General features: G+C 33.4%; 2 protein-coding genes across 4 annotated transcripts in view; both read left to right on the forward strand.

The window, feature by feature from the left end:
* The first annotated feature begins 391 nt into the window (after positions 1-391).
* LOC128557351 (N-acetyllactosaminide beta-1,6-N-acetylglucosaminyl-transferase-like) lies at positions 392-4697 on the forward strand. The gene is made up of 3 exons (XM_053544656.1): positions 392-849; positions 2718-2950; positions 4287-4697. Exons 1-3 carry the CDS (start codon positions 392-394, stop codon positions 4616-4618), a joined length of 1023 nt encoding a protein of 340 aa, XP_053400631.1. The 3' UTR covers positions 4619-4697.
* Positions 4698-6805: 2108 nt separating this feature from the next.
* Positions 6806-25137, forward strand: part of LOC123557470 (carbohydrate sulfotransferase 9-like) — a 31540-nt gene continuing 13208 nt past the window's right edge. Inside the window, exon 1 of one of the 3 annotated variants that reach the window (XM_045348934.2) lies at positions 6806-7051. In XM_045348934.2, coding sequence (XP_045204869.2) covers positions 6943-7051 — 109 coding nt within the window. In that variant the 5' untranslated portion in view covers positions 6806-6942. Of the gene's footprint in view, positions 7052-11119; positions 11506-21883; positions 22336-25137 lie in introns of those variants that run through there. The other 2 variants (XM_045348932.2, XM_045348933.2) reach the window with 2 other exon arrangements.

Here is a 25137-nt window from a genome sequence, read left to right on the forward strand (position 1 = left end):
AAATTACATTGTGAATCATTACATGGAACAAAATAGAAAACGTTTCAATGCAAGTGTAATTGCAAGTGTTAAGGAAAAGCTACAACATCACTTTGCTGACTTGCCGCAAAAGTCCACCTACAAGACGACAGCATATCAACAATCAATATTAAAAGATGACGAAAAATATGTTATCAAGCAGAATTCTGCAAAATCTAAACTAGCTAAAGCGTCAAATATTTTCAGTAAGGGAGAAAAATATAAAGTTAACAAGCACTTCTTTTTGTATAACAGAAATGTTAAGAATATAGACTGCCTCGGACTTTTTAACGGAAGTGATTTGGCAATAAACAAAACTTTGACAATTAATGTTTCCGCCATACCTAAGTTGAAACCTGCGCACTATGTAAAAATGACTAAGAACTGTACTTCTTTTATTAACGATAGAGGATATATAACACACCATCTGACGGAAGAAGAGAGAAACTTTCCAATTGCATACAGCATTCTTATGTATAAAAATGCAGAACAAGCTGAACGACTTTTACGCGCAATATACAGACCACAAAATATTTATTGTATACATGTGGATTCTAAGACAGATGAAACAATTTATAAAGCAATGTCAAGAATCGCAAACTGTTTTCAAAACGTTTTCTTATTAAACAAAAGAATCAATGTTACATGGGGTGAAATATCCGTATTGGAACCCGAACTTTTATGTATGGAAGAGTTATGGGCGAGAAACAAAAAATGGAAATATTTCATAAATTTGACAGGGCAAGAATTTCCACTGAAAACCAATTATGAACTAGTGCAGATTTTAAAGACATACAATGGGTCCAATGACGTAGAAGCGACCGTAGTACAGTGAGTATCATAAACAAGATTCAGTTAGAGATCTACGCATATATTCTCTTTGTGAAACATAATGTAACAGTGTCGTACCTAGTTAGCATTTGGGTAAAACGTACGTGACTCAATCGAGCGACATAAAGAGGCAAATGTTCTATGTTATGATTGGGAAGTAATCAATTTCGAGGGTCATTTGACTACCACTTCTGATCTCTGTAGTGACGTTTTCAGTAACTTGCGGGGAACAAATTCATACTTCTCATTAATCTGTTTCCGCTCGTTACTAATGAAACTCATCTCCGTTTTACAAGTTTAAAGGTCCAATACTAAGGAAAGTGAACATTTTAATTTCTTTTAAAAAGCACAGAAACTATTTCATTTTATTGGAAAATGAAAGTTGGTATGTAGAAATTCGAAATAAATCGCAGTACATGTACAATTATTTTTCTATGAAGTATGAAGAAAGTGAAAAAGACCTGGGGGGTCTTTCTGTCTATTCATTGAAATTTCAACATAATACACATACATTTCTTTGAGTTCCAAAGACCTTCTGTAAATTTTGACCTGCCAATCTTCATTATTTAGTGTCTTGCAGAAGTCTATGCACTGGCTATGAAAAAAAATGCCAACTCACTTTCCCTTAGTAATGGACCTTTAAGACGGTGTTAAACCAATTTGGAATAGTTTGACATCTTGGAAAAGGCGAGGAGGGAGTTGGCGGTTAACGCCACATCAACAAAATTACAGGTCATATGGAGACTTTCTAGCTTGTCTTGGTGGAGGAATACCACAGGTGCCCTTCCAGGATGCGAGTAGAACAACTGACCTTCCCCACATGAAGGAATTCTACAATCCAAGCAGTGAGCTATGAGCTGTGGTGGGCAAGTGATTCAAAGTCAGCCATCATAACCACTACGCCATGGAGGCTCCTGTAAAGTGTAGATGTTTTCAAAGTAGTTTTCTTTATCTATCCGTCTTTGCACAATCTCTCTAGCAAAGATTGGTATGTCGTCACCTTAGTGCAAAAAGTGAATAAGTCCTTCTTTTAGTCAATGGAGGTATCCTCTTTTTGCACAGATATGACGATGTTTTATTGAATGCCATAGAAAAGCAAGTAACATGTATTTAAAAAAAACAAGAAGCTGCGTTCAATAAACGCTTGATGCCCCCGGTGGCATTCTTGTCGATACAAAGCAACCTAAGTCCAAAACGAAGTCAGGTTCAAGGTCAAACTGAGGTCAGGTGATGTCTGAAGATGAGGAATGGTCACAGGTTACATCTGCATTAGTATTAAGTCATTCTAGTAATGGGTATTGATGCTAGACGAAACGGTCCCATTTGGTTAACCTCGTACGGACGAACAGACGGACGGACGGACAGGACAATCACAATATGCCTCCCGAATCAGTAGATTCTGGGGGCATAAAAAAAAAGAATCGAAATGGGTATGAGTGTTGGATTACTTTAGAATGAACTCTATGTTGTTGTTGTCTCTTTTACTTTGTCCGGATGTCCAGGAGTTTGTTTAACTTTATACTACTAGTATTTGTGCATTATCTGATACTTAGGCCAGTTGGGAGAATGCAAATCTACATTGACAATTTCGCCACATATGATTCTCTTTTTTTGTAATTAGCATAGAATCATATTATCATCACATCAGTATGTAGTGACATTGCCTCTGTACGGATCTCAGTGTCATGAGTTCGATCCCAAAGCGAATCATATGTTCTCCGCGACGATTGATAAAAGATTTTGTACATGAAATCATTCGTTCTCTACTTCTGATTCATGTGGGGTTGTTGGTATTTTTTTAGGAGAACAGGCAAGTATTGTATAATTCAATGCAGTTATTGCATTAAAATTGTTTTAATATATTGCAGATTTACAGACAGATGTTTACCAAAGAATGAAACATTACCACCGCATGAAATTAAAGTTACAAAAGGGGCCGTCCATATAGCAGTTGCCCGAGGCTTCGTCGATTATATTTTACATGACCAAAGAGCACATGACATTTTGGATTATGTGAACACATCTTGCAAGATACCTGACGAGGCATATTTCACAATATTAAATCATAACCGACATCTAGGTGTCCCTGGCTCTTATAAAGGTGGGCATTTCTTTATTTCTTTAATTCGGTCATGTCCTGATTTATTCCACGGGGCGATGTACTACGCAGTTCCGTTTGGACCTTCAGTAGTTTTTGTTCTTAACGTCGAAATCACGAAACTACGACAATGAAAGTCGAAAAGACGATGATGATAGTCGAAAACTCGATACTACGATGATGAATATCAGAATCAAGAAACCTTGATTATTAAAATGCAATATCATTTCGCGTTTTCACCATCGTGGTTTCGACATTCGACTTTCGTCATCGTAGTTTCGATTTTCACCATCGGAAGTCGAAAGCACGAAAATGAAAGTCAAAAGCACGATGATGAAAGTCGAAAACACGATTGTTAAAGTGGAAACTACGATTATTAAAGTCGAAAATTTAAGATTTGATGACGAAAGTCGAAACCACGATACTAAAAATGTGAAATGGTACTGCGTTTTCATCATCATGGTTTCGTGATTTCGAATTTCACCATAGTAGTTTCGTGATTTTGCCATTTTAATTTCAACATTCATCATCGTGGTTTCGACTTTCATCATCGTAGTTTCGTGATTTCAACTTTCGAGGAACGAACGGAATACCGTAACGTACAGTCATAGTTTTATTTTTTTTTGTCTTTCTAAATATACAATTTAGACTTAAATTGTTTGAAGCTTTTATATAATTTATTATATTATTATACTTATTTTTTCATATATCTGCACTTATTAAAGTTTGAATTTAACATTCAATGACTTGTAATTGTAATCTATGTAAACTAATTGCAGTATGAAAGCTGAAAGCTGGTTCTCGGCTTGCCAATCACAATATCCACATAAATCAGGGTAAAATATCTCCATGGTACTCGGCTTGCCAATCACAATATACACATAAAGCAAGGTAAAATATCTCCATGGTACTCGGCTTGCCAGTCACACTATACACATAAAGCAGGGTAAAATATCTCCATGGTACTCGGCTTGTCAATCACAATATACACATAAAGCAGGGTAAAATATTTCCATGGTACTCGGCTATACCCATGGTACTCGGCTTGACAATCACAATATACACATAAAGCAAGGTAAAATATCTCCATGGTACTCGGCTTCCAATCACAATATACACATAAAGCAAGGTAAAATATCTCCATGGTACTCGAACGTTTCGGTCTTTTTTGTAATTTCCAACCAAAAATTATTTCGTAGTACTTACTTGTTTGTGGTGACGCACAATGAATTACACACGTCAGTAATCATTAACATCAGCTCGAGAGCTTTATTTGTTGTCGCATATTTTCAATGATCATATTTGCATTCATATTCACTATTTAGCAATTTTATTACAGGATTCCCGGAAACGACTAAGATGTCAGACAGAAGGAAGCCTTACCTAGCGCGTTTCAAAAACAGATATAAATCAAAAATACATGAGTGGATTTGTCATGGAAAATGGGTCAGAGGCATGTGTATCTTTGCAATTAAAGATCTGCCGCTTCTGTCGACAAGGAAAGAGCTCTTTGCAAATAAGTTTCATTTAGAAGAGCAACCTTTGACCTACGGGTGTCTTGAAGAGTTGATATTCAATCGCACACGTGACGAATACCAAGGACAACGAACGTTTGATACCAGCTGGTACTCAAATTTAGGATTTGTTTTGGCCGAATTTAAAGTAGACTAATTACATTTACATTGTTGTATCAATTTTATTGCCTATTCCACTTAGCTAAAGACATACTATTGTGATACTTAGAAATTGAAAAAGTGCATACTCATCATATTTATATGTTCTCATACCTTACATTCTCTAGTGGTGCATATATGCAAATGATAAACCAACAAGTGCATATGCACTAAGGGGGACCTTCGTAGTGAAATGGATAAGGACGCTAGCTTCCAATGACTTACCCTTGCCTCTTTTGGTTCTAATCAGGATTTGGGTAGAATTCTTTCAGATGAGGATGTCATCAACGTCGATGGTTAGTTCTGCCCAGGTGCAACCCCGTGCTTTAAATAATCAAAGAGTCGCACTGGTTAAAACCGCATGGTTTCAGCTTGCCAAGTGCTTATTTCACAGAAAGCGATGTTCAAAAGTTCAAAGGTACTCGAAAACTTTAGTATTTCTCATTGTTTGAAAGCAGGAGAAGGCACCTGGGTTCTTTTTTCACAATGAAAAGATAGAAAGTTGCTATATGACCTGTTACATTAAACCCTGCGAAGAAAGCCTTCCCCGTCTTAAAACAAATCATAAACAAAAAATAAAACTATGTCATATGTTAAGGCACAAAAGCCTCCGTCACTACGTGCATATCATTTTACCCTGAATGCTATGGTTATCTGCAAGCCATTAAATAGTACCTGTTCTTTTAGCATTCTCCAATTATACAGAATTCACTAAACGGTCCCTATGCTTTTGTTACGCCATGGACAATAAAATAATATATTGTAACAACTCTAATCATAGCAAACTCAATAGAAGACTATCCAACTTGTTCTGGACAGTTTATCAGTAATGCTCTATGAAGATGAAAATTTCATTTGACGAAACCCATTTAAAATATAATTAACCTTTATTCAGTGTTGCGGCCTAGTGTAACACCAGAACATTTGCAGGACATACAAGGTTTGGCTACGACGTGAAAAAGAAGTGCACCTGTACTTTATCATGCTAATAAATGAATTTCAATAGTTATTTGTTTTAAATATTTGGATAATGAAATAATACTCAGGTGGTATAGCCTCTTATTTTATAAATGCTTTTTACATATATTGTATGGTAAATCTTTTGAGTCGAACTACCATTTCTCTCATAAAATTCTTAGCGGAAATCTTTGCCATACATGCAATTTTAAGTGAAGGGGTGCACACTGGTGCAGGAGTAGTACGTTGGACTCATAATCCGGAGGTCGCGGGTTCGAGGCCCAGTTAGAGCGGAATTTGACCGTGCATTCCACAATGTCATATTTAGGTGCGAAATCTGGTTAGAGGTCCAGGAAGAAGAAATCGAGTGAAGTTAATTTGGCTGTACTACATTTCTGTATAATCAGTGAAAACTTTATACAATTACAGCATGACGGACCAGTATTCAGTTTATTTATTTATTTATTCTGTTTTTTTTGTTTTTTGTTTTTTTTTGCAGCACCGCTAACTTTGCCTGTATTCATGTAAGCAAATGTTACCCTAGGAAAAGAACTTCAACCTGTTTAGCCTGTCTATTCATTGCCCTGCCTTTACATGAAGGCCAAGCTTTGGAGATCCCCAAATTTAACTTTGATCTTTTTTATGATGATCTTTGATAATCATTAACTATTCACATGATTAATTACACTTCACAAGTTTAAATCGGAAGCAGAAACGAGCGAGTTTTAAATGCATGTTGTCACTGTTCGAAATAGGGTTTTAGTTCAAGTTTGACTAAATTGTTAAACTGTATATATCCACGGCTACCATTTTCTAATACTCTGAGATATACCATACTTCAGAAAGTTTGGTAAGCTTTTCAACTACATAGATTTAATACATGAACATTTTCAGTTTAGTAAACGCAGTTAATTCATCTAAATGATATTCATGCTGTAAGAAAATAAAACTGTCATGCAGGTCCTTAGGCTTCTTGTATTTAACAAATTAATCAGTCAATATTATGCTTACAAATATTTTAATTTAAATTTAAATTCACTGATATAAATCTCAAAATTCATGTCCTGGCAGACAGTGTATGCATGTACATACGAACGCTTTTTCAGACAGATTGCTTTCGTGACTTCTATAATTTATTGGTGAAATTCATGAGATATAAATAGCTGCTTAACGTATTTGCTGAAGATAGCCATGCACTTATTGTCGTGGTTAAAAGGGTGAGAATTACCCGTAAATTATTAATTATATCCCACCTTTTATGGTACTTATGTTTAGACAATATATCATTTGATACAAGATGTTGAGGGACGGATTCTTTTCAGTATTTAAGTAGTTAAAGTATTTGTGTGTTTTTTGTTTTAAGTTATGGATAAAATTTGGAATAATGCTTTTTTCTACAAAACAAATAGAATAATAACCACTTTACTGAGTGTGAACGGTTTGATTATATTTTGCTTCATATTTTATTTCAAAGGTAAGGGCAATATTTACAGTTATTATATACTTTTCTGTTATTGCATGCACACATGTACACATGTAAAGAACGCAGCTGAAGTTCATTACAAACAAACAAAAATTGAGCCGCACCATGAGAAAACCAACACAGTGCGTACGCGACCAGCATGAATCGGGTATATGCTGTTCGCTTTAAAAGCCTATTGCAATTTGAGAAACCGTTAGCGAACAGCATGGATCCTGACCAGACTGCGCGGATGTTTGTTTTATCATGGTGTGGCTCAAATATTGTGCTGGATATAGAGACCTTTGATAGTTTAAACCATTTGATTCAGTGTTTTACACGCTTATTGTTACGGTCTAAATATGCTTCAAGTACAAGTAATGTATAATATACGTGGTAACGTGTAAAATGGCAAAATTATATAATGCTGGACTCCTAGATCTTTCAAGAGACGGGCACAATAGTTACCTTGCTTATACTTATGCGTTCATTGTAAGTGTTTGATTTAAAGTTGATTTCTGTGATGTTGGTTCTTTCGACTGTTTTTGCAATGGTTGTACCTTTCTATGCTTAACTTCATATGTGGTAATTAAAATTCTCTGTCCTATACTTTTAACTTTGCACTCCAACTTATGTATCAAGCACTTTATTTCTTTTAATGTTGAACTTTTAACTGTATATGCTTTTTCATCTTTATACATGTTTCTATGTTTTGCGACGTAATATCAAGTACTGTACGTTTGTGCTTATTCGTTTGTTAAGCTGTAACAATTAATATATCTGATCGTTCGTAACATTTTCTACTTCCGCATATTTAATACCCTTCTTAACCACCATTTAATTAATGTATATGTTGATATTGTTTTGAATTTGAGACCGATTCTGAACATGAAAATATCAAAAAGTTTGAAAACCAACACTCCTTTTATGATTTCATATCCAGGCATAATTTACGGATGTCATTAAGTCTGTTGGAAATACGGTATAAATGATACCATTTGATATTAAGCGGAAATTTCATAGAAAGTCTGCAATAACACTAATGGATAGTGGAGAAAAATGAAAAATGAAAAATCTGAGTCTGAAATATAGATCAGTTTTCTAGCTAGCTGATTCATTAAAAATACGTAAAGCACGATCTGCGGTTTTCATAAACCGTAAATGTCAGAATACTTTCTAATAACACGTTACCTTGCATAGTTTTTTTCATCCGAAAGGATTACAGGAAAAAGGTTGCAACATAGTACCATTTTCAACTGGTTAAAAGTACAAGCTTATGGTACCAGAAGAGAAAGAATGTTATACCTTTCATCTAGTCATTCTATGTGGACATAGGGGATGTGTGTGGCACATGATACATCTGCCATTTATAGGGAAAATTAATTTTGTGTCACCTAGTATGAATGCTTGAATTATAGAGAGGACATTGGACAGCCTCAATGAAGGACGAATGGAAAACCACAATAACATAGTCGGTGCAGCCGGTCTTAAGACCAGGAAGGCATTAAAAATTGCTTTGTCTGTTACAAGAAAGGAACCTTATCCTTACAGACTGATCTTCCGAGCCAGTTTAATTAAACTCCTTTGAACAAAAGGATGTGGCCATTCCTGTAACGGTTATGGTTAATGTGAAAGTTTGGTTAAAACCTGTTGATGCTATGAAATGGAAAGGTTGTAGAATATTTCTATGATAAAAGAAAATAGATGCAATTAGACCTTCTCATTATCAGCTTTTGACCGAGGTAAACTGAAACTGAACATGTAAAGCTACAAACCATTTCAGTTAGTGCTGAGGCAAAAGTTTGACAACTGCAAGCAGAGGGCTTCAGCTTTCTAACATTTGTTCTTATATTCTGGAGGTGTAGGTCAACACCCTGTACAGCGTCTGTTTAGAGGCCAAAGATTCACAGAGGAAAACTGCAATCTGTGACAGAAAAGAAAAAAAATACTGGAAACAGAACAAATTATGTTAAAAATGTTGCAATAATGTTACTAGTAACTAGAGATTATGACTAAATGTGATCCAAAACCCTAGCAAAAGTTTGTCTGAAGGTGTTGTCTTTTCATTTGTTAGCGATATGAAGGGTGTTTTGGAATTTTCGATACTAGCCTGATGACTTATTTTTATAACTGATGTGAATTCTGTGCAAATACATTAATAGAAAAGCATGTTTTAACCTTTTAAATGGGATCATACCACATATATTATACAGGTGCATATGCATATCTCTATGCTGTATAATTATATATAGGTATAAACATTGTATAGTTGAACACCTTCTTCAGAAGAAATAACGTGTAAAATAGAAGTTAATAGGTACTGCAAACACTTACCTTCTCTTACATGAACAAATTTTAGCAGAAGTCAATGCAATTTTCGTTTTTGAAATGTTCAAGCAAAATGCTGTTCCGAATTCGGACACTGGAATAAAATGGTAATCTTCAAAACAGTACGTGTTAAACTTGCAACATGACAGTATTAATATTTCAGCTATAAACCAGTCGTTCACAGCTTTTCATGATAAGATGCAAGTCCTACGAGTTGTTAAGCAAATTTTAACGTCCAAATTTATGTATTCGAGCATGACAAAAATCAAGCAAAGGATCCGATCTCTTTTATTTGCGGATTTTTTAAGTATAATCATGAAATTAAAAATAATCAATGTTTAAAAAAATCTAAAAATGTAGAATAAAATTTGTTCCAAACTACCTTAATTTTTCAATTACTCATTAAGGAAATGTAAACAAGTGCCAGTAGTATATTCACCAACAAATGGAATCTTTTCCAGTGTCTTGTAGCAAGATCTGATTATTTATGAACAACTATACATAGCATCGACTGTGCCGAATTCCTTTGACATTCTACATTCATATTTCACGGTGTTGATTTCCTTTCAAAACTTAATTTAATTTGGTGCGTCTGCTGTAAGTTTGACTTTCTGAAAAGTTTTACCATTTTCTTATACATGTAGTTTACGGGGTTCTTTTTCTTCTGTTGCAGGTGCTGTTTCTAGGCCCTTATACCTCACTTATTATTTAAATTATGCAGGTTCCCCATAAATATGTTTTACATTAAACTAATTCCTCTTTTATGACAATGCATTTTCACCTCTCCTTTGCAAAAATCGGTCATATTTTGGTACATTTAGGTAAATACTTGTGTTGGCTCGAATATCTAATGTTGCAGTTACTTAAGAAAACATAAAAAGTCATTAAATGGGTAAAATTTCGAAATCATATCAATTTATGGGGAAATAATTTCCGTGAACCTCAAAATAAGATCCCAGTAAACAAGTTCCCATTCTTTCATCAAGAAGAAATCCTAGATTTCATATTCCAACAAAATAATCGTTTTGTGTAATTTTCTCTCCCTCTCTCTTTTAGATTGTTCTCTCTCTCTCTCTCTCTCTCTCTCTTTCAAAAACAAGAAATTTTACTCTAAAGAAATGAGATATAATTTCATAGAAACTAAATATAAGTATTAAAGTAACTTAGGCAAGTAAATTCAATAAATTTGTACCCCTTTAGGACGGCCGATATATTTTAGGCATACTGCAGTATGTATGTTTTTGACAACTGAGAAAAGGACGTCATGATAAATCGACCTGCGCTGCATCTACAATAAGGGTTCGCGCGCAGCAATGGTCACCCTGTCTAAATGTATGCACGTGGACTTTTGTATGTTTAATATGCATAACCTGACAGTTCTATAAATAGTGCTTTAAAAAACTTTAAAAGATTTCATTCGGTAACAAAACAACAAAGAAAAAGGTTGAGGTATATAATAGCATCCCATATCAAGTTACTATCTAAATAAACATGAGAGCCCCGTCATGAGAAAATCAATAGTACGTTTGCGACCAGCATGAAACCTAACCAGTCATCGCAAACACGCTATGTTGGTTTTCCCATTGAACGGCTCATATTATATTTCTTAAGTTGTAAAACTGTTCATGTTTTGTCGCAAATGTAAATAGAACATTAAAAGGTGATTTGAGTAATCTGGAATGGTTATTGTATTGCTGGCTTTTGAAAAATACTTAAGAATACTCCCCTTTTTGTCATTTAACCGTATTTAAAGTCAAACCTGTAAAATTAGATACGATAGAATTTTAAAAAAAGGTGAACTAAAAGTGAAGTTTCATATAAAAACAGTTAATGATTTGACCATTTTTGTAAGATATATGGCTACTCAACTGAGTTTGCTACAGGTAGTAAAATATGAATGAATAATAAATCGTTAGTTCTTTATGACACTAGTGTTTAAAGAATATAAATATATGACACACAGACGCAAATAAGAGATTAGTTATAAGCGTCCTTTCAGTACATGGCGTGTTTTATTTTTTTTTAAATTATGAATAAAATTTGGAGTACTTGTTTATTCTATAGAAGAAGTTCTAGAATTATTATTCCAGTGCTGACTGTACAAGTTTTCGTTATAATTTGCTTGATGTCACGCTTCAAAGGTAAGAAAATATTTTTAAATTATGATATAATTAAATTTATTTGCATACTCCCATAAATGAAATATTAAATATTTCTACAGTTTTACTTGGCATCTTAAATTTTGTTTATAAGACATTTATAATGCTCTTAATAAGGCGTCAATGCAAATAGACCGAAACTAAAATTCAAAAGTAATTATATCAAAAAAGACCGCGTGAAACAAAAAAAAAATGAATCGTCAAGTAAGAAAGACTGTTTTCGTGAGCATTTTTATCTTGCAATCATATGTCGTAATATACTTTTGCACCGGCAATGAAGTTTGTTATATTGCTATATGTTCTGTAACGCAATAATATGTTGTAACTTAACCTTTTGAGTTTAAGGAACGTATTCTGAATTTATTACGCTGTGTGCAAGATCATTTCTAAATTGTAAGCTTAGATATAAATTTGACGAAAGCAAGTTAAAGTAGACGTTTTCCTGACAAACTTCATGTAACACTTGTAAAGAGCGAATAATAGAATGTATACGGATCGTTTCAAAGAGATCTCCGTGATCAAGTGATGCAATCCGCTTTCCTTTATCTCTATGCCAGTAAAACATAAAACATCACAAGAGATGTTCTATTTTCCCCTGTTTGAAGCAATCCAGTCGGCTTCAGGACTTTCGATTGTTCTATTCGATCCACCGTACCAGACACGATCCACCATTAAACGTTGGAAAGTGATTTTTATCTGTATTGTATAACTCGAAAATAAGTCTTGGTCTTAATCCAGTATAACTGGTCCATCATATTGGATTGCCCACTTTAGAATTTACAAGGTTTGAACAATAAACTATATAGAGAAAATATATATTAAAAGTTTTTAGAAAAAAAAAATTGAAGCTGTGCTGCTATTTTCGTTTAAAGCTTGAACAATAACATGACAATAAAATTCATAAGATTGCAAATTTTCTCAATTTTGAAGACAAAAAGAAATTAAAACTTATCAAAACATAAATATTATGTAGTTGTTCTTTAACGATATTTGTCTCAAAATACCAGAGGAGCAACTATTAAAGCATTCATTATTCTGTTATTCTATCTGAAAAATTTAGAATATGTAAAAGCTTATATTAGTGGAATAAAAAACAGAGTAAATTAAGTAAAGTAAATTAGTTTAAATATGGTCTAATTATAAAATTCTGAAATCAGCTAAGGTACTTGTGGGCTATTGTATGAACTGGTTATTACCGTTGTGTGGAATGTTTTAAAAAGAAAATACCACATTTTGTATTTTCAATCTTACTTGGCCTCAAAAATCCAATTTTCGGAGCCTGCATCCGGTATAATTCAGATAATTTGATACTATAGTCTATATGCAGATATAACCAGACGGTTTATAATCCATTTTATATGGTATTCAGATGAGGCAGTAACAGTAATGGATTTAAAATCTGACCAAAATTTCGTAGATCAAAGCCGTAAAGCCGTTTTGAATACCAATATCATTTCGCAAAAAGGTCTTCAAGATGGATGTATGTATTAACTACTCTCTAGGGTGATTCATGACCATTCGAGTCTACCCACCACTAACTTCCCTTAAAGTCCCAAAAGGCTTTAGATTATGAAGCCCGAATCACTGCGATATTACAGAATAACGCATAAGTACAGTACTGTTTTTACTTAATACATATAGAAATCTTACTTTCCAAGACGTGCTTAAAATCACAACAAAAATTTTTTTTGCTATGAACCGCTCCGTACAAGCTGACGTTGTTTTTGTAAAAAGTCTTTGTCGGTAGCGAAAATACTTAGTCATATTTGTTCTGCATTTTTTTATTTGAAGGATGTTTATTCGTGAAGTATTTACATAAAACGATCACGGATTTGATTTATACTTTTAGCATACTTCAACCGACAAATGCATGCTATGAATATACTATTTCAGTTAATACAGACATTGCTTTAATTTAAACTCCAAACTTCGGAATTGCGGTATTAATTTACTTCTTTGTGGTCACCTCTAGAATAAATGGACATTCAAACCTGCAACTACTTTCTCTTAAAATCAAAGAAATTTTGTCGAACCACATTGTCGACTTGCTGCAGTTAAAACAGTATCAGTTAGTTTTAATCTACCTCTGACCTAAGTCTCGCAAAAATATGATGCTATGCAGCCAAATATTCGCATCAGTTCCTTTAAGGTACTTGTAAATATAAATGACTTTTAAGATTTTATTTTCAGTAGTTAAAACAATGATTTGAAGGAGTGTAAGATGTCTGGAAACACAAGTGTGTGGGGGACATTGTTTGAATAGAATAAAGATGAACACTATGTGTATCAATAAATGAAGATCCATAACTCAATTGTTTTAAATGTAATTCAGGAGAAAGTAAACGAAGAAAAAAAGATAACAACGTTGGAAATTCTGTATTTATCAATTCAGCTTTTGGTGCAGTTGATAGCAAACCTGCATTCTCAAACTGAAAATATTTACTTGTCGTTGCACAACGAAGTAATTTTCCAGATGCAGTGAGCATTATTTAATTCTTGTAATCAAAACAGAGTCACTACCTCCAAAACGTGAAACTTCCGTTGTTGACTATAAGATTCTTTCACTGGTTGTAGGTGCAGATGGGAATTTCCGGCCTCGAGGGTAACTATTTAGGCGGTAACGAGACTCCAGCCGAGTTACCACCTAAACAGTTACCCGAGAGCCGGATATTCCCATCTGCACCTATAACCAGTGACAGATTCTTTTTCTTGCATACCGATATCAAGAAATAATAATAAAAATAAAATCAAGCGAACGGCTTTCTTTTTAGAACTATTTCTTATAGCAGCGTATTTAAACAAAGCGTGGAAAAATAAAGTCCGTAAACAGGAAAGACGTCATGACGTTTCAAAGACAAATAACAATGTTTAGTTCCGGTTTTGTTTTATCAATTGCAGCATAATGTTATGTATTTTTTGATAAAATAACGTGTTTTGAATCGAAAAATATACCATCAGGAACAAAGAGGAACTGTCAAGGCATTGGATTTTTATTCCGTTTTTTGAAATAAAATATAAATAACTATATAAATTTTCTACATATATGTAGTTCGTAATGTCATTTAAAGCACGAGAGTCATCTTACACCCCGGGGTGTAAGATGGATTTTTCCAGCAGTCTGGTATGCAAGAAAATACAATTACTTTACACTCCATAGAAGTGTAGTTAGTTCAGTCCCTGAGGATTATGGTGTGGATCGAGAAAATCTTAGGTGACTGTCATGATGGACGGCAGCAATTTAAAGATAACCGTATTTATTCGAAAGAGTTTTTATCAGGGCATTTAATAACAGTGATACTGTCTTTTGTTTTTTATAACTATGTATTGGAAACACATGTCCCCATGTAAAAAAGCATTTTCCCCTGAATTTGGCGAGTAAAATGTTTGAAAATCCATTTTCTTCTTCAAAATATTATTTTTGATTGTTATTTATATTGCCCTTTGTACAGAACTATGTGAAATTACCAAATATTATTGTTAGAGGCATTATGTCTAAGCAACTACGTTTTCGATCATAACTATACCTGTATACTTAAATAACCCATTTATTTGTACCGCCCAATATTACACATTGACTAATAAGATAATAACTATTATACCGTTGTCGGCTTCGGTGTCACGTTGGCAAACCTCGTCAGGGATTCTCAGTGATTTAACCTTATCCATCACAACTGAATGTCTTTCCAATGAATGGCATATGCTCCGTAACTATTGCTTTTATTGCTATCACTTTAATGAAATTATGCCACTTTTTGTACTTAGCCATATTTTCAACAGAATTTTGTTCGTGATTGTCAACAAGTTAGTATCTCAGTACGTACGTACACAACAAAACTAAAAAAAACTGTCACAAACTTTTTCACATGGTTACATCAACTGACTGACATTAGTTCTATGACTTCTGCTTTCATGAAAATGAGATTATTTCCTTTCCTGTACCTAGCCATATTTTACAATAATATTCTGGTTCCGATTACTAGCGAGTTATTATCTCAGTAACTGCATATCATAAGTAAATCAAACTTTATATTTTTTGCCATGGTAATATTAACTGAATGACGTGCTCTTACTTTCATATTGATATTTTTTATAAGATTATGACACTTGTTGTATTTAATCGTATTTCAATTTGCTGTTTGCAATTATCAGCGGGTATCTCAGTAACTAAACATCACACCTGAATTAAACTTCGCACTCTTCTTCACATTGATGAATATGGACTGAATGGCATGCTCAGTAACTTTTGCATCTTTTTTAGCTCGTCTGATTATTGAATAAAAAAGATGTTGTCGTCAACTGACCGTCGGCGTCGGTTAAAATTTTTGTTTTGATCCACCTTTCCTCAAACACTGTAAGCTTTGAAACACTGCGCTATTGTTAACCATCATTAGGGGACTTTTAGGCCAAGAACCATAATTCTGATATGTATTTTGTTTGAATTATGGCCCTTTTTGTACTTAAAAAATGTGAGTTTCTTGGTTAATTTTTTTCTTTAAGTCTATCTTTCCTCAAAACTGTAAAAGCTACAGGTTTTAAAATTTGCACACTTGTTTGCCATCATTAGGGGATTATGTAGTCCAAGACCAATAACTCTCATATGCATTTAGTCAGAATTATGGCCCATTTTGTACTTAGAAAATCTGAACTATAACTCTTTTCTTACTTTTCTAGCATTTGCAGACCAGCGATGGCATCCGTAGGCGATGCTCTTGTTCAAAATGACAATTTCTGTACTATTTTAATTCAAAAAAATTCTGTAAAAAACAAAGTCGAACATACAATGTATGAAACCCTGGCTACCGTCTTCTCAATTTAAGGTGAATAAACACAATTTAGACCGACAGAATATGGTGTAAGCACTTACTAAACATTTTTATGACCATCGTTAATCATACTGGTCATATTGGTAAGATACATGCCTACTCAATCGTATTTGCTATTGATTACCAAACACTCAACAAGGTTTAAATCATTAGTTACTGGTCTCATAATGATTACACCATATATCATATGGTACGTCACATAAAATTTCTGTTCTTTCATGACATGAACTGTGTTTAACATATTTTTAAGAGAGTTGTTTATCTCAACACTGTGCTTCCTTGTAAAAGGACCTGAAACTAGAATGCAAAGTAAATATATTTAACAGACGGTGGTCAAGTGAGAGTTAAGAAAAGACGAATCAGCTTTTATGAATATCTTTTATTCATTAATCGGACTTACAAATCAGGCATGAACGAACACTGGGATAAAATGCATCGATTATATAGCTGATGTCACGTACAGTATGACGTCATCGTATGAGTCTTTCAGTTCTGACGCCGATTACATTTTAACAAAGTTTAATCTTGATTACCTTAAAGAGAACACTACAAAATTAGATATGGTTCATGAAGAGGTCAAAACCCTAATAAAATACAATTTCAATTTAGAAATGGCAATCAGGGAAGGCTGTTTTGAAAAGTTAGATTTAGCCTAGTTGTGGTTAGCCTTTCAGTATAACGGATATATCGACCGCAATGTAGACTTCCCTGAACGATATCTGATAAAAACTGACTTCTTGATAGAACCAACTGAAATATTTATAGACTTAATTAGTGTTTCAAACGATAAAGAAACAAACTGAACAAGGTATAGATGTAAAGGGACAAAAACTAACTGTATCATTTCATTTAATATCTGTCCTTCTGATATTTTGTGACATTAAAATATTTAAGTAAAAACAAGATGAAACGATTCTTTTTAATAAACATTTAATCAGGTGAAATTATGATAATCGGACTATCGACCAAAAAGCTATTTGCAAGATTACGCATGTGGAACTTGCAGTGTGTCCATATTTGGTGCCAAAAGTGAATATTGAAATATGGAATGTGGAATAATTTTTTATCTTTAGAATACACTAAAACAAGATGTTGCCAAAACTTTAGACCTTGTATATAATAGTTATTATAACTTAAGTTGCAGTTAAAATCATACAGTTAGTAAATTTCATTTGGAAACAAGCTAAATTATAACAGAATTGATATTTCTGGCACTGTTCATTGTGACAATGAAATCTGCATCATCCCTTACGCCCGCTATTTAACCAAAACTATATTTTAACAAAGCTGATCCATGATCTCAAATAACCAGAAAGTGTAACAATCACAGTGTTTGATAAATAGAATTAATTTAAAATGTATATTTGACAAACGACAATTTAATGTATAGACCTGACTTAAGGCAAATTAATGTATGAAAATGTAACAACCTTGGTGTTATGTCATTAAAATCAACTGATAATGTTCATTGTACTAACAACAAATATAAAATATAAAAAATATAATTTATAATTTTCTTATTTTTACTCTTATACAACTTTCTTTGACTCACTATTGTTATATTTTCTGGTCCTATGGGAAAACCAGTCAGTTTTACTGTAATAGAATTCCGCTTAAGCCGGTGTCAGTGGGCCTCTAGGGTGTTGCACATTTCATTACTTTTCATGAACAGGCTAGATCAAACCATGTCTTCTATCTATTTGCTTGGTCGCGTTCTATGCTTCTAAAGGATTTTTTTCCACAGTTTTTATTACATATGAGCCGCGCCATGGGAAAATTAACATAGTGGCTTTGCGACCAGCATGGATCCAGACCAGCCTGCGCATCCGCGCAGTCTGGTCAGGGTCCATGCTGTTCGCTTTCAAAGCCTATTGCAATTAGAGAAACCATTAATGAACAGACTGCGCGGATGCGTAGGCTGGTCTGGATTCACGCTGGTCGCAAAGCCACTGTGTTGGTTTTCTCATGGCGCGGCTCATATATACACAAACATTCAAAATATTCTTTGGACACGGTCTGTTTCAAGGAGAGGTATTATCGCCTCATTTCAAACACCTTTTGTATTTCCATAAACTAAATCATTTCATACATTTATGCTGTTTGTAAGCAATGCTTCAAAACCAGTGTTGGTGTCGGATCAAGCTCACATGCTAAAGATGGTGCTTGATTTGTTTTACCCCTTCTAATTTTGTTGCTGGTGAAAAAAGAAACAAGACAGTCGGCCATTTTATAACCTTATGTATAAATGTATAATGATCTCCATGCAAAAAGACCGAAACTAAGATGTAAAGTAAATATATTAAAAAGAAGATGAAGTTTGTAATGTTTCTATAATATCTTGAATAAAACCTGTTTCATGTCTCCGTTACTAGCAGCCAAAACACGACCACAATTAATTTTCATTTCTTCCATTTCGACGCATTCTCTGTATACATGCTTGAATACTGTAACTTAACCCGTCCAGTCTAAGGAATATACTCTGCATTAGTTACGCTGCGTGCAAGATTATTTTTAAATGGTAAGCCTTTAAGATATAAATATTTAATTTATGAAAGCAAATTAAAACAGACCTTTTTCCTAAAACAATTTCATGCACTACTGATTAAGAACGAATAATATGATGTATATTGTTTCCAAGAGACCTCCATGGACAAGTGCTGATGACCACTCATTTTGTATTACTCATTTTATATCATTAAAATGTTACAAGAGATAAAAATACCTTCTTGTTATGAAGCAATCCAGTTGGCTTAAGGACTGACGATTGACCTATATTGGACCGCCTCGCCCTTTCGTTTAAAACTGTGAACAACTTGTGCATTTAACATTTCAGTAAAACTTATTACTTTGGAAATGTTCTCAACTTTTGAGAATTTGTTAAAACATAAAAGTATAATATAGTTTTTTTCTTCATGGAATAATATTGTCTAAAATACCAGTTGAATGTAACTAAAGGTTAGATAATTACTTCAACATCTGTCATTCTATCTAAAAATATGTAAAAGCTCGAACCGACGAAATAGTAAACTGACCGGTGCTCGTCGTGAACCGATATTTGATTTAACCTTAGCCTCGTGTTAATTAAGATCTAATTACAAAATCTAATAACAAACTGTGGCTGAAATCAGCTAGGGCACTCGTGTTGTAACGATAGCACCACCTTTTGTATTTTCACTCTAGCTCAAACGTCCAATATTCGCAATCGACATTGACAAGGAATAAAATTTAATAAACCAAATAAGTTTAATATAATTTGTATTCCAGCGAAAGAACAGTTATCCCGAGCGATGACTGCATGGGGAAAACTTGCCACGGATACATATGAGTCAATTGAGAGCACAGAAGTACGTTACTGATAAAAGAAAACAGTTTACTTTATAAATACTCTGTGCAATGAAAGTCCAAATTTCACGTCATATATATACATTGTATGGCAAATATATTTCTAAAAATTGCATATGAGATGCCGTCATCATATCTATTAAGACGCATGCTACAATCGAAATCGTATTAAAACTATGAAATTCAAGCCTTTTTGTTACGAAAAACAAATTCGATTGTATATTGTATATGTATCCAAAGAATCCTTATAGTCTTATAGATTTATCATTCAACAAAATTTACCAGTTATTATATATCTGTAGGAATAATATTCCACTATTGTCCTGTTCCCAAATAAGGTATGCTTCTAAAACTGATCAATCATGCAGGAGCCTGAGAAGCAGCAAAGATTTCCGATTCATTACAAACTGTATATAACTATAAAGAATAACTTGAAATATGGGGACGGGTGGGTTGGATAAATTCGGTGATATTCTGTTGCTCCGCTGCTAACAAGCTAATCTTTTTCCAGCGCGCCGCTACGCCGCTTGACGCTATGACGTAATAATTGTGACGTCAGAACAGTGAATTGTTGTTTAATAATTCACTGTTCCAAGCCTTCTTTGTTTAATAGGAAAATGAATCGGATCGTGTTAGAATTTTTTATATACTGAAAGTTGATAGTCTAACCGCGATAATAAAATTTCAAATTTGTCTATCATTTTTGTTTATATTAATTTATTTTAGCTCGATTGTGACGAGAACCACAAAGGACTAAATTAATACCGCAGTTTCGAAGTTTGGAGTTTAAATTAAAGCCATGTCTGCATTAACTGAAATACATGTATTATATTCATAGCATTATGGCATGCATTTTTCGGTTGAAGTATGCTTTAAGTATAAAATCCGTGAACATTTTATGTAAATACGTCAATATTTTCCATATTTCATATCGGGTACGTTTCCATATTTCATATCGGGTGCGTGACGTAATTTAATGTATGTCGTTGCGTTAATGCTTTAATTTAGTTCAGTATTCTCAATCTTATTCAGACTATTGAGCAAATTCATAATATTTACATTACATTCATACGTGTAGATACGTATGTAATAAAAAGATCTTTGCACCGAGAAATATGCACTCGTTCATTAACGGTAGAATACTGCGCTCCTAAAGTCGTGCACTATTTCCGCTGCAGAACTCGTGCATATTTCCCGACACAAACCTATAATTATTTATCGTTTAAGTTATCAAATAAGCAGGTTGCAATGAGATTATGTTCTGTCTATTCAATTTTTTAGACTTACGAAGCATTAATTTCTGATAAAAACAAAGTCGAAAAAATGAAACCCAGGCGTCTGTCTTCTCAATCACAATTAAGATAGACAGAATATAGTGTTTACAAGCAATTTGCCAAATATTTTTATGACCATCGTTAATTTACTGGTAAGATGCATGACTCCTCAATCGTATTTGCTTTTGATAACCAAACACTCTAAAAGGTCTAAATCGTTTATAACTGGTCGTATATTTTATGGCATAAATCATGTCTGTTGTCATATATAATTACTGCTCTTTTATGGCACGAATTGTGTTTAACAGATTTTTTTAAAGACAGTTGTAAATCTCAACACGGTGCTTCCATGTAAGTAGAGCTGAAACTAGAATGCAAAGTAAATATATTTAAAAGACGACTGGAACAAAACTAACGGTCAAGCGGAAGGTTAAAAAAGACTATATTATACTGGTCCAGTATTTTTTTTGTTTTTGTGGAGGAGAGATTTATTGTTTTTCATTTTTCAGTTTTCATTTTACGATCATGCGTCGAAATATATTTCCACATCGATTATGGGATATATAATACTGCAAAAGACGACTATGTCTTCATTCTGTCCAGTCACTCGGTTGTCTTTAATGCTATATATTGTCATTCCTTGTATTGATACAATCATATTATTGATACCGTTGATGTAAAAAGAAAACATTATTGAAATTGAATAATTCATTAACAAGTCCGGAAAACGCCATTTTCAAAGTGATCATGTGATCAAATTATCAATAAACAGCCTATACGGATCTTTCGATCTTACCGGGCGAATCCCCAGAATTAATTACAAGACTTTCATGAAAACACATGTTGACTGCCGTTTATTCACTTTGGGGAATCACATAATCAAAATAATCTCGAAAAAAAAAGTTATATTTTGAAGAACATGAATAATTTTCCTACCAGGATAATATATAAAATTTAAACATAGCCTAACATATGACTAATGAAAGTTGTTGAATTATTATGTAGTTGACAATAATGATAGATATCCTGTAATTACAAACGCTAAGAAAAATAAGAAGTCTCAGTTTCTTGAAGTGTTAGTGATATGTAAGAAAATGTTTTTTTCCCGAAATCAACATTGATACCAGCAAGCCACGGGCATTTGTATTTGCAACGAGTATTAATTCCAATAGTATCTTTAATCCTCGTATAATAACAGCGTTAAAACAGGTACCTGATATTAGCATAGTGTACACTGATTTGTGATGTTATATGTGATTGTTTCATGAAAAATACTAATGAAATGAGAATGGTTAAGAGTGGACTAACAAAGATTCTATTGACTGGACAAATGTTGATAATTGTGTGTTTATTGGCATTGAAAATGAACACTGGTGAGTAAACTACGAATTTATTTATATTCTATGTTGAAAGCGCGGTAGTTTATTTCGGAATGCCTAATTCAGAATGCCAAAATGCGTTGTTTGTCAGTGATAGTAACTTATAACTGCATTTGAATAAAATTATACATGCCTACATATTTATATTCTTACAAGAATATTTAACAACACTGGAACATTGAGAAAATAGACTATCATGACAAATGGATTATTATACAAGTCTTAAGTATTTCTGTACAATAACTTTAGTTTTGCATTGCACTTGGCCTAAACCTGAAGTATTTCTGTGCAATACATCCACTTTTGCATTGCACATGGCCTAAACCTGAAGTATTTACATTTTAGTTTTGCTTTGCACATGACCTAAACTTAAAGTATTTCTATGCAATACCTTATACTTTTGTTTGCGAGATTTTATTCGAATTAATAATATTGGATATCGAATGTTTGCGAGATATTGGTCGAAACAGTCATACAAGATGTCGAGTGTTTTCGAGATATTTTTTAACAGACATACTAGATAATAGCAAAAAAAAGAAGAAATATTTCTATGCAATACCTGTTTTTGATTATATACATGAACTAAACGTGAATATTTCTATAGTGTCTCACAGGACCTGGGGGAGAAGCAAGAACGCATAATTCAGAGGGACAAAAACCATACGTCATACAGTTATACAGAATTACTGAACAAACTGAGCACGTCTTTCAAATTAAAACATTTTGAGAATGCTTTGTTTAAATAACAATGTATTGTATCTAATGTACACGGACTTTGTATAAACCATGAAAATGTGCTTTTCAGATGCAATGAAAAATTAAATCTTTTAAAGTACATGTTATACAGGTATTACACCGGCATTGTGAAGAAAAAAATTGGAATCATAGAAGTTATATACATGTATATGCATCAATTCTCTTAAAGCGGGTATCTGCATACTATTAAGACTAAAACCATCAGAGAATAAAACAGTATATTGATCAGGAGAATGTTTTCTTATATTACATATTATTAATTCGTAAACACACTGTCGGATTAATTAGCATGGGAAATGTATAATTGATGAAGTTCTCGATCAGTTCAATGATTGTTCGATAAAAACCTGTCCCAGTATCCAATAAATAAACTTGAATGCAATCAAAATTTGCACACGTAATGTTCTACATACAAATTTTGCACGGTGAATTTTTTACTGTAAATGTAAAATCACTGTAAATGCCACGTTGACGATCATTTCTAACGACGAATCTAATAATTTTATTGCCGGAACGTGCAAAAAGATAAAACAGTATTCAAAAATTGAAAGTAAATAGATGTAAAATCAGATAAATCTAAATAATAAATATACTTTTAATAATCTCATATTTATAAATACAAATGAATGTTAAATAAAGTAACATGTTACTAAGTTGGCTGTTGACGTTGATAAAGTTCATAATCGAATTTTGCATGCGAAATGTACCCAGAGATACCACTTCAATATTTTTTTGTATTGAAATCACAAATATGAATCATGTAGTGAGGCACTAAATGTCTAATTTCGGCCCTTCTCAACGAATTATAGCAGGAGTCTTGTTTTAAAACAACGAAAAAGTACGAAGTTGTCAAATCCTATGACGATCTGTTTACCCTGATTTCTGTGTGTGAAATTGCCAATGCATTGGCAAGCTCATTCTAATCGATCAGAGGTTCGTCAAAATCTCGGAGAACCATGGTAGACCTCTGGTATGCGAGAATGTGGCAAGCTGAGATCCAGTTATGGCAATTTATTAATCCAAAGAGTCTCTTTCTATATTAAAGTTATTTCCATTTATTATAACACTTATATGGTTTACCAATAATATGTAATTCAATTCAATTCAATTCAATTCAATAGTTTATTTACGTCTCATCATATGTATGTCACAATAAAAGCATAATAAAATCTTATTAAAATGTATATGCCATTCTTAACAGAATTACAAGAGACGGGTAGGCATAGCTTACTTTAATCAATATAGCTGTTATTCATACTATACATGTCATTTTATTATAAAACATTTTAAAAAATAAAATAAAAAATAAAAGATGTTGTGAACCGATCAATTTCTTGACAACTGGAAAAAGGTATTTATAAACCGAGATCTGAGAGGCGTTACCTTGGCTTTGCTTTTAAGACTGTTAACATACTCACACACAACAACATAGGAAAATAATCAAAACTGTTGCTTCTAAGGTATTCAGGAAGATTGTGACGTTAACAACAGGGCCATAATTTTGTCGAAACACATAACGGGCCATAATTTTGTCGAAGAGTATGAAAGAGGTGTTTCTGAAGCATTTTGATGGAATAGAACGATGAATGTTTCAGCCACTTTTTTGAACAAAACCTATAGTTTACGAATGTACGGTACGGGATTAGAAACAGCTGTGACTCAATGCAGAGTTGGAGCGCCGGTATAAATAACAGACTCCAGTATATGTCGGATTGAAGCAATTTGAACTAAAAGTACTTTAAATGTATATTTTTTGTAACCATGGTGATACTTACTCTAACCTTTAGTCAGTATATTATACATTTTGTACATTAAATGCATGCGAACATACAATAATTTTGCGAATTTTTGCCGTACAAGACATTAGATAATCACTTCCGGGCATGCGCAAGAAGACCGCACCAACTCTGCAGTGAGCTACATTGATAAGAAACAACCAAATTGACACGGTGTTGGGGTAAATATCGACCCGTCCGGAAAAAACTGTAGCGAGCGCCTTTAAGGCTCAGTTACAGTGAACGTAAGTAAAATAAACAGACC

This window comes from Mercenaria mercenaria, chromosome 5 (assembly GCF_021730395.1).
Source record: "Mercenaria mercenaria strain notata chromosome 5, MADL_Memer_1, whole genome shotgun sequence".
Lineage (NCBI taxonomy): Eukaryota > Metazoa > Mollusca > Bivalvia > Venerida > Veneridae > Mercenaria > Mercenaria mercenaria.